The sequence below is a fragment of the Mytilus californianus genome, unplaced genomic scaffold, assembly GCF_021869535.1.
Source record: "Mytilus californianus isolate M0D057914Y unplaced genomic scaffold, xbMytCali1.0.p SCAF_4, whole genome shotgun sequence".
Lineage (NCBI taxonomy): Eukaryota > Metazoa > Mollusca > Bivalvia > Mytilida > Mytilidae > Mytilus > Mytilus californianus.
In genome coordinates, this window is record NW_026262690.1 from 117,415,924 (window position 1) to 117,427,848 (window position 11,925).

Genomic DNA, 11,925 nt, shown 5'->3' on the forward strand with positions numbered 1-11,925 from the left:
TTGGAGTTATTTCCCTTTATCAATCATATTTGACCTAAGTTTATATATTATATATTTTCAGTTTGCACTGCTGTTATGGGTTTTGACATACATTGGATCATGGTTTAATGGAATGACTCTCATCATTATGGGTAAGTAAACTTTTTATTTATTTTATAAAGATATTTCTGGTCTTTGCTGTTAGAATATTTTTTAGGATTATATGGAGAGAAAAAAAGATTCAAGTAACTTTGATAAAAATGTGAAAAAAATACATGCAAAAGTGTGGTTGGTGATGTATGCATAGTAAAGAGACCTACTCGGTTGACACAACTGTTCTCGTCCCATTAGTTTATCAGATTCACTCAGTTTTTTACATTGATTTGTATCTTTTTATTTATGAGATTTCAACATCAGTATACTAATGTTACCTCTAATTTATAGGATGTAACCAATAAATAAAAATATTAAACCAGTTCAATATTACAGTACTCGAAAATTAAAATATTAAAGTTTATAAGTTTTCAACTCACTCGTAACATGTCTAATGTATACTTTTTAAATATTGCAGGTTTGGTAGCTATATTTACTCTACCTAAAGTCTATGAAACATATAAGGTAAATTTTACCAGATTTTAAAAAGTACTCAGATTTTAATATTGTGAATTCGTTATTATTCATAGGGAACTGTGATTATTTTGTGGCGTTATGTAAACTTTGAATTTTTGTGTTCAACAATGCAATTTTCTTATAAGCTTGTATGCAGAATTTGTTAAAAAAAAAAACCTACAAAATCATGTACTGTTGATTAATTATTATTCGTGGGATACCAATCGAGTGGATTTCATGGGTATAGGTGAAACATGAATTTAAGTGTGTGTGTGTGTGTGGGGGGGGGGGGGGTCAAAATTCCACAGCTGGCTATGCACATTTATTGCATAACAGGAACTCCCATATGAAACTTTCTAGTAATGCTAATTAGTTTTATTCACATTTTGTTCTTAAAAGGGAGCATTAGGTAAATTAAGTGGTGAAGGACGTCATTGAGTCATCATTCATGGCTGACTTATTGTTACAATCATACAGACACACAGATCTAAAGAATCATAGATAGACATACCCTTAAGTTCTGTAATGAGATGACTTATACACAAAATAGTGATATATTATTCTGATTAGAGATTATATTTATTATTTTTATTTGACAGGTACAAATAGATAATTATGTGTCAATGGCTTGTGACCAAGTCTGTAAAGTTAAAACTCAGTAAGTATTTATTATTCTTGTCTTCACCATGAACTTTTGAATCCACAAAAATTTAGTTAGATTCTATTGGTCTGTACAGATGATTTTTACAGCCCTGAATGCAATTTAACAAGCCTGGTCTGATCGGCCTGTGATTAATTGTTAAGACTGTAATACTAGAGAACTAAGAACTTAACTAAAGATTTTTTATGCCCCCGCCTTAGCTGAGGGGGCATTAAGTTTTACCCTTGTCCGTCTGTATGTACGTCCCAAAGTTGGTTTCCGTTCTCTAACTTTAGTTTGCCTCAACCAAATGTTATAAAACTTATACACAATGCTTATTACCACAAAACACGGATCAAGTTTGAATTATGGTGGTGTCACTTTAACTGTTCTAGAGTTATGCCCCTTTACAAATGGAAAAATTGCTGAATTTTTCGTTTCCATTCTCTAACTTTAGTTTGCCTCAACCAAATGCTATGAAACTTATACACAATGCTTGTTACCACAAAATAATGATCAAGTTTGAATTTTGGTGGTGTCACTTTTACCGTTCTAGAGTTATGCCCTTTTGAAGTGTATAAGTTTGCCTCAACCAAATTTTATGAAACTTATACACAATACTAATTACCACAAAACTCAGATCAAGTTCAAATTTGGGTAGGGTCACTTTTACCGTTCTTCAGTTATGTCTGTTTATAATATAAATGCAAGCGGGGGCATCATCTGTGTCCCATGGACACATTCCACATTTATTATAGTTGTGTAAATTGTATGTTGGCACAGTATTTGCTAGGATATGAATATTAGAATTTTATCATTTTATAGAATTTAACCGTCAATACACTGCAAAACTAGTATGGGAAAAAATAAAAATCACTGCACACAAAATGGGGGAAAATCATTTTTTAGACTAATGGGAAAAAAATTATCAATGTTAACTTAGATGAAAGGGTGATAAATTAAGTTTTGGTATAACCATTAATTAGTTGTAATTTTACTAATATTATATTAATTTATTTCAGAGTCGTAGCTAAGTTACCTTTCCTTAAGAAGAAAGAAAAGGCACAGTAAAGCCATGAGGAATAATTCCTATACAAGAAATACACCATATATAATAAAGATAGACTGTGTCCTCTGATTGTGTATAAACTGAGAGCCTGACAGTGACATATTTTATTTTACATCACGCTTTGTACCAGTATTAGTCATTGTATCTTAAATGATCGAATGTTTTTTTCGGACTGCAGGACACTAAATATTCCATCATGAAAGAATTTTTTTGCCATCAGCTGACATAAATATGCAAAAAAAGATGTTTGAATTTAAAAAAAAAACAAAACAACTTTGAGAGGAATATTGTAAAAAATTTTAAATATTCATAGTACATTTTTTGTAAGCTTCATTATAAAGTAAAATGTGTTTTGTGTGTTGTACTTATTTATTCATTGTCCTAAATGTTGATCATTACTCTTTAAAAATTACCTTGACAAATTATTTTTTTTTCTTTGCTGTCTTGGTAGTGTGATTATTTCTGCATAAAAGTTTGTAGTCTACATGTTCCAATTCAAACAGAAATACCGGGGTATGTGTGAAACATCAAGTTAAGAAAAAAAATCACCTTTTTTTTTACATTACATTCACATGCAGATATTTGGTGCTGGGTATAACAATTTGTGTTGTGATATCTAAAAAATACAGAACCAGCAAATTTACTCTGTTCTAAAATTACAATTGCTGAAGATTTTAAACTGTCAATTAGAATGATTCACTATGGGATTTCTATAAATATTCAACAGGGTTATTAATCAAAAGTGCTATTTACCAGAATCACTGAATCAATACCACCGGGATTGAAATACTTTTTTCTTACAACCTTCATGGTACAAAAACTATTTATTTCAAAATTGGAAGTAGATGCAATTTTGATTTAAAGAAAAAAAATAAAGTTAAAAGAAAAAGTAACTTTACCATCATAATAATCACACCCCATGATGCCAAATTATACAGTTTTTTTTATTAACAAGTTTTAACAGTACTGTCTTGTTTTATTATATTTCTCATGACATATTTACAAAGGTGGTGAAACCACATAAAGGCCATGATATATTGATAGTTTAATTTGCAAAAATACATGAATGTATTGGATACAAACATATAAGAAAAAGTAGAAGGAATTTAATGACAAGATGTACTGTTAATTTGTTTATTTTATTGAAGGTTAGGGCTATTTATGTGTTAACTACCAACATGAACATAAAAACCGTAACACAAAATAATCATTTAAGGTAGACCGGAACTGTTAATATGGAAAATTTGTAAGGGATAATTTATTTTTGACTTCAAATGCTTGAAAGAAAATCATAGCTTTAAGCACGAGATGTAGATTTTTTGGTATAAAGTAAGTGTAAAATAAGCTAGATATATGAAAACAAATCTGTCAAGTTCATGTTTTGAAACAGTGAAAATATAAATCAAGATGAAAAATAGTTTATTTGGTATATATCTAGATATTTCAAGTATATCATAAAGTGCTTGTTTCAGTGCTGTAGTATAGTTGTTGAATGAAAACACCTTGCCTTTATATAATTATTAAGTAATATATGAAATTAGACATCACTTTGGTAGCAAGATAGTGTTCACTGTCTCATGTAGTTATGGTAACAATGTTGTAGAATAGTAAACATTGTAAAATATGTTTGAAATACACTGTATATAATTTCCGTCTTTCTCCTTGATGTTTTGTAATACTCTGTTTTTATTGCCTTGTTATGTATATATAGATGTGTGCATCCTGTTAAACCAGTTTGTTCAAGTTTTTAGTTTGAGACAGTCGATATTTGTACCTTGAAGTTTAAGGATTTGTTTTGAAGGCTGTGATCTGTGAAAATTATAAGTTTTGTTCAGCGCCATTGGAACAATTGAAGCAAATTACAGACATCTGTGAAAAAGTAGATAAGACTATTTTTAAGGCAATTCAATAAATAGGGTAATATGGTTTTGTGTACACTTGGGAGATTGACAAGTAGTATAATAATTTATCTTGCACAAGTTGGGAGATAACAAAGTTAACTGGTCAATTTAAGTTTATGCTTTTTGCATGAATTATAAAAATGTATGTTATTTTAAGATGGTAATATTTCATTGAAGTATATGTGGAGAAGGGAAATTTATGGAGAAGGAACTATAACATTACATTCACATCAAGTCCATATACACTTCATTAATGCATATATCTGACTGGGCTATCATCCAGAGGAGGGGTGAAGTTATTGATCTCTTTTGTTTTATACCATCATTGTTTCTTTTATAATATACTTTAGTGTTTCCTTGTTCTAATGTTGACATTCATTGAAAACATAAGAATTGACTGAAATAAACACATTTGAAAAAGTTGAACCACATCTATTTTTTATATCAGGGTTGTGTTTGTTTTGCTCAGTTTGCTGTGATCATTGTGGACATGGTTTCATTATAGAAAGAGTTAATTGTTCCATCATTATTGCATTTTATTTTTTTGCAAGAACAAAGTACAAAATATTTAGAATTCATCATTATTCGTTGGGTACTGACTTTTGTGAGAATTGATGAACCACAAAGTTAAGTGATCTTTAATATACTTTATGTATATATATTTATATAGGTTAGTAGACAAAATTTATCAAAACCAAGAAATCAAATGAAATATCTTTGAAAATGCATTGCATCAATCCAACCAAACTGGTACCTACGAAAATAAATGAATCCACAGTATTTGAGAACATAGTGAACACATTTTGTTTATTTCCCACCCACATTCAAAGTACTTAAACTTGTATTACAGTAGTATACGGAAAGTGTGTACTTGGCAAGTAAAACAATGGAAACTTCATTTGACTGATGAGAGACATTGTTTTTGCTACATTCAAACTTTATTTGGATATGGATTTTTCTGACATTTTGTTTTATTTAGATTCGACTTCCCAGCATAATTTAGTTGAGTTTTTGCGGGGTGTTTATGAACATAAAGTATACTTTACAGTAAGTTATATCTAATATATTTATATATAAAGTAAAGCTTTGTACAGTTTTGTAGTTTTCAATGTAAAAGTGTAAAATTTTAAGTATTTATTTATTCAACATGTTCTAATAGCTGTTCTAAACAGACTACATACCCGATTTAAAGATGAAGATATTTAAAATTTCTCGTCATTCTGTAGGTAGATGTTCTCTTGCTTGTCATCTGGCCTTGCAGCCATAAAAATTTGGAGCATGATTTTCGTACTCCCAACTCAGAATTCAATCAATCAAAATACTGGATTTGGTGTTTCAAGAACAAATTTTGTACTCTTGAGTAAAGTTTTATGACCTGAGGCACTGCTTCTTGATTGATAGTTGTCTCCGTGTGTATTTCCATTTACCAGTTATCAACTGACACGTTTTGAAACATTTTTAATATATACATTGTAATGATGAAATATGGGAGTAGTTGATTGATAGATTCATCCAAGGTAATGGAAAACATGTGAGAAGAAAACTGATAAACATAAACCTATTAGTGTTTGGAGACATTTGTCTAATTAAAGAAATATCTGGGTATTATTTCATGTAAGAATCCAACAAAAACTGTTCTATTGAATTATTACATGGTTTGCAACATTGTGAATTATGGTATTCCTAAGAAACTGCATACATAGTTGTAAGAAAATGTAATGTTATAAATTTGTGTAAGAATTGATATATAACAATAGAAGTTCAATGTAGCAAATGAATATACTCTAAAAATATAAAATTTAAATAAAACCATAATTCCAAGTTTCAATGAAATTTGAGTTTGAATTTGGTAAACAAAAATATTCTCATTTCGTCAGTGTATTTTTTCTGATTCGTACATGGAGTTATACTGGAGATATTTTTTTGTTTCTTCCATGGAGTTATACCTGAACAAAATCATCAAATGTTTATATTTTCTTGAAGTCACTGTGTTCTAATAACACTGTAACATTTCATAATTGTAATGTTCCTTTATTTAATATGCAACTCATTATTTTAGAGAGAACATGTTTTTTCTATCATTTATGTACATGCATTTACTTTAATTCCTGGAGACCTTGTGATTAATTGCTTTATGTGCAAAGCCTTGAATAAAATAAACTGAATGTTGAAAGTATTTGTCTTTATATAGTTGATATCGTTTTCCAATTCCAAAGTATTTATTGGACAGAATGGCTTAATTTCTGTCATGTTTGTAATAATAAGTAAAAAAACATAAATAGTCTACCTTACAATCTGCATTGATCAGCATGGCAACAAAATATCTACCTTCCAAATATTCATCTTTAAAATGTTTGGCATAATTTATATAAGGACACTGTAAATTATATGTTTCCCTTCTAATGAACCAAAATTAAAAATATAGGGGGAAAAAAATAATTAAAAAAAAATAAAATCTTTGATTTGTACCAGTTTGAGGGTCCAGTAGCTTCAAAATGTAATTATCCCCCTTTCTAAAGTACCCCCAGCACCTTTGATAACTGAATCTCAATTCCAAGAGCATTGCCAAAGCAGTTGATAGTTCTATACTTTACTGTGTAGAAAATATATATACAACATTCCAGTACTCCTAGTAAAGTAGATTATCTATAACAATGACCTGCACCAACCATTATTTTATAGGGTACTACTAATATGCAGGGGCAGATCCAGCCATTTATAAAAGGGGGGTTCCTAACCCAGGAATAAGGGGGGGGGGGGGGGTTCCAACTATATGTCCCCATTCAAATGCATTGATAGTCCAAAAAAAGGGGGGGGGGATTCCAACCCCTGGATCTGCCACTGATATTGGCCTTCCTTTTACTTGAGGAGTCACAACATATTAATGCTTTACTAAACTAACCCTGAACCTAACCCTAAAACCTAACGCTTACCTTAACTAACCCTAACCAAAAATAAACTCTTTTCCGCTAAAGTTAGTTTGATAGGAATGATATTTTGTTTTAAACTGCATTACAATCAGTACATAGGTTGACAACTATTTCCAGGCCCTGCCCCCTAGGTCATGGTCCAGTGACTTTCAATGAATTAGCAATTTTCAATGTTAACTTTTCTGCCTAAATTAGTTCGTTAGGATCTTCTTGTGATAGATCAATGATTATTTCTATAAAGTTGCATTACTATCAGAACATATTAGTTTGACGACTATTTCGATGCCCCACCACCTAGGTCACGGTGTAGTGACTGAATTAATTAGCAATTTTCAATGTTAACTTTTCTGCTTAAGTCAGTTTGATAGGAACAACTTGTGATAGATCAATGATATTTTGTATAAAGTTGCATTACTATCAGTACATATCAGTGTGATGGCTACTTCAGAGCCCTGCCCCCTAGGTCGTGTTGCTGTCCATCAGATTATCTTTTGGGGAATTTTCTGCAGACAGGCGAGACATACCTCTGTGTCAACAGTTTATTATTTGATAAATAAAATTACATTTATGATACTAATTTGATTCACACAACACATGTTTTGGTAAAAACAAATATCTTATCTGAAAAACCATTGCAAGATAAAATTGAGAATGGAAACCGGGAATGTGTCAAAAGAGACAACAACCCGACCAAATAGCAGCCCAAGGCCACCAATGGGTCTTCGACACGGCGAGAAAATTCCACACCTGGAGGCAGGTTTCAGCTGGCTCCAAAACAAAATATGTACTAGTTCAGCGAAAATGGACGTCACACTAAACTCCGAAACATATATATGATCCTAAATTAAAAAACATACAAGACTAACAAAGGCCAGATGTTCCTGACGTTAAACATGTTTTGTGAGATCTCAACCCTCCCCCTATACCTATAGCCAATGTAGAATAAACAAACACACAGCAATACACACAGTAAAACCCAGTTTAAAAGAAGTCGGAGTACGATGTAAGAATGGGTAACAGAAGAAACTAAGCAAAATGACAATGATCAACATAAATTAACAAAATACTGACATGCTAGCTCCAGACCTCAATTAAACTGATAGAAGGATTATTTCTTCGTCATATGAAAATCTAGCATAATCCCTCCCGTTAGAGGTTTAGTATCATACCATCATAAAATATACGAAAAGAACATAACCCGTATCATGCCAACAACTGGTTTTAGAATAAATGTGTTTATTTCCGATGCAGACCCTATATATGAGTGTATCAATATTATTTCCTAGAAATGCAATCTTTAATGACCTGACAACAGTATCGTAACTATATCCCTTCTGAATAAGTCTCTTTAAAGGTTTGGTTAGCTTTTGAGGTGAATGACGCATTTTTGTGCTTTGTATAGAATATTACCATAAAAGATTGAATGTGAAATACCTGAACGTATAAGATGTCTGCACGTTGATTTATATTTCCGAATGATGTCCTTGTACCGATGATAAAATTTAGTAAATGTTTTGACAAGTTTGTGATATCGAAAACCCTAGTGTAATAATTTTTCAGTTATACAGAGATTTCTTTCGTTAAAATCAAATACATTGTGACATACCCGAGCGAATCGAACAAGTTGAGATATATAAACACCATAAGATGGTGATAAGGGAACGTCACCATCTAAAATGGATAATTAACAATAGGAAATGAAAAATCATCTCTTTTAACGTAAATTTTTGTATTAAGCTTCCCGTTAAAGATATAGATATATCCAGATCCAGGAAAGGGCAGTGTTCATTGTTAGTACTAGCCCTAGGTCAGTTCAACAGTATAAATCTCTTAAAGAACATGATTGATTGTTGTCTGCTTTACGTCCAGTAGCAAATAGTTCATGCATGAACAAGATGATTAAAGCTATGTATTTTTTCAAAACCCTAGTAAGTGTACCAATTGTATAGATCTTGCCATAATAAAAAAAACTCTATTCCGTTCATACTGGAGAACCATTTCTATTGGTCATTTCGGTCGACATACCTTACAGAACCTATACATATTGTATAAATTGTACAAGACCGCATGAAAATGAATTCTGCAACACAAAACACAGGAAACTAATGTGTACAAAAGTGAAAATATTAGCACGGAAAATCTTACGTAGCAACAGATGATAATTACTGATTCATCCGGAAAAAAAAACACTCCTCCCCACTCCCTCTAAACATACACACACACCTCCCGAATATATAATGGTTGTAACCTAATAGCCAAGGGACATTCAGCAAGCAACAATCAATCTACCTCTCTGTCAACCAATACTGGATAAAAATAAAACGAGCCGCTTCAAATGTGCCATGCGCAATTATTTGTGCATTGTATATCTATATATCTTGTGATTTTCATAATCTTTATTATTGCCAAAATGGAATTTTAACAAAATATGCATTATGTTACATCGAGAGGCAACTATAAAAAATACTACACTTTTTTTCTTTGAGCAGAAGTTTTGGATTAAATTAATAATTAAAATCTTTGATTGGAGAAAACTTTTTGACATCCGTGATCAAAAGTTAAAATTGTATGATGTGACCATAGATGTGTGACAAAAAACCAACGCGGTTCGTGTAATCAAAGCTTGACATAATGTTTTTTTTCCTGTTTAAGTATGTTTCTTAGATATTATAAGCAATAGGTCAACTACATTTGGTTCATGGAATGATTGTAAGGTGTACATGTATGTCTGACATGTTTCATTTGACCTTGACCTTAGTTTCATGGTTCATTGGTCAATTGACATGTTTCATTTGACCTAAACCTTAGTTTCATGGTTCATTGGTCAATGTTAGGTTTTCATGGTTTGGTCTTTTTCTTTGACACAATAAGCAAAAGGTCAACTATATTTGGTGTATGGAATGATTGTAAGGTGTAAATGTCTGTCTGGCAGGATCTATCTGACCTTGACCTTATTGTAATGGATCATTGATAATGTTTTCATCCGGTCAGTAAAGCAGGCGAGAAATCTCTGCGTGTGCACTCTTGTCTATGTTTAAAAAAACTACTGGGTATATACGATTTAACAATGGATCCCAAAACATTTGGCATATGTTATTTTCTCTTTTTCGGTTTCAAAGGCTCAAGACCAAGCAGGTTATATCTGGTTTTTTTTTGTTTTTTTTTTGTTTTGTTCAGAAGAGTTACGCTCATTTATCAACCAACAAGATGCTAAGTGGTGAACGAATTTGCTGATTTTAAAGTTAGACTAAAATTATTTTTTAATCAAACTAAATTGACCACCAAAAAATTGATGTTGAAAGTAAAAAAAAACCATTTTGATAAACAGACGACCACATACGCGTTTTACATCCTGATATGCATACTGAAAATCTGCTTTCATTGTTTTTCAGTTATGGGACGTGTTACCTGGATTTTGACAGAACATTTTTAATTGTTTCAATCCGATAGTGTGTGATGCGTAATCACTGGATGTGAATCAGATTTTACTGACAGGAGTAACACGACGAATGTAACTAATGGAGGAGGAATTGCTTACCCTATCGGAGTACCTGCGTTTGCCCTGGTTTCTTGATAGAGTTCATGTTGCTCAATCTTTGTATTAGTTTTCTGTGCGGTATTTTGTGGACTGTATCAACCCTCGTATATGATAAAATTGAGAATGGAAACGGGGAATGTGTCAAAGAGACAACCCGACCAAAGATCAGAAAACAGCCGAAGGCATGCACCAATTGGTCTTCAACACACGAGAAAATCCCGCACCCGTAGGCGGGCTTCAGCTGGCCCCTTAACAAAAATGTGTACTAGTTCAGCGAAAATGGACGTCACACTAAACTCCGAAACATATAAATGAACCAAAACTAAAAAAAACATACAAGACTAACAAAGGCAAGAGGCTTCTGACTTGAGACAGGCGCAAAAATGCGGCGGGGTTAAACATGTTTCGTGAGATCTCAACCCTCCCCTATACCTCTAGCCAATGTAGACAGCGATACGCAATGTTGCCCTTTATAACAAAAATGTACAATTATATTCGTTATTTTTAAATACAACAACGTAAAATCAATCAGCTCGAAATATTTATATCACTGTAACATACCTAGCCTCGATATCGTCTGCACTTTTTCGATTCTGTATGACGGCGTCACGCTGTAAAATCGTATTATTCATGTTTTTTTTTTAAACATTACTGAGTGTACTCATACTTTTATGATTGAGCAACAAAAACGAATAAGGTGAAAAAAAAAAGGAAAAGTGGGAATTTTATATGATGCAACTTTAAAAATCCGAAAATTAGACGGTCACTTAAAGCGACATTTTGACGTTAGTAAAATCCTCAGATTTATATTTCCAAATCATGTAATCTGGGACAGTTATAAGTACTTTAGTATAATAGTTCCTTTGAATATTTCAGATTATGTTACCTTGTAAAATCAAGGATTTGTTAACATCCGTTCAATATTCAGAGATTTTGTGAAATCACTAGCAGGTTTGCCTCCCAAGATGTTTGGCTCTGAGCTTTCCTAGATGATTAGTACAGATATGAAAATCAGACGCACCAAAAATGTTTGCTTTGTTCAGTTTTTAAAGAGAAAATTGTAAATTACAATTTTGAAGTCTCTAAACATTGTTTTTTTTTATTTGAGTTTTACATGTACATAGATTTGATGCTCTTTTACCAAAACATGTTTAGTAGATGATATAGACAGACGAAGCTTCTTAAAAAGCCAATACTTGTTCGGGATCAAACTATGGACCTCGTCCTCTTATTAAGTACATCAAAGGAAATACCGGGAT

The 11,925-nt window shown here is 31.9% G+C and overlaps 1 protein-coding gene across 6 annotated transcripts in view; it reads left to right on the forward strand.

The window, feature by feature from the left end:
- Positions 1-6,374, forward strand: part of LOC127739227 (reticulon-1-A-like) — a 28,905-nt gene extending 22,531 nt beyond the window's left edge. For all 6 annotated transcript variants that reach the window (XM_052250843.1, XM_052250846.1, XM_052250842.1 and 3 more), the window contains 4 exons: positions 62-131; positions 551-597; positions 1,188-1,246; positions 2,251-6,374. In XM_052250843.1, coding sequence (XP_052106803.1) covers positions 62-131; positions 551-597; positions 1,188-1,246; positions 2,251-2,299 — 225 coding nt within the window. In that variant the 3' untranslated portion in view covers positions 2,300-6,374. The remainder of the gene's footprint in view (positions 1-61; positions 132-550; positions 598-1,187; positions 1,247-2,250) is intronic.
- The last annotated feature ends 5,551 nt before the right edge of the window (positions 6,375-11,925 follow it).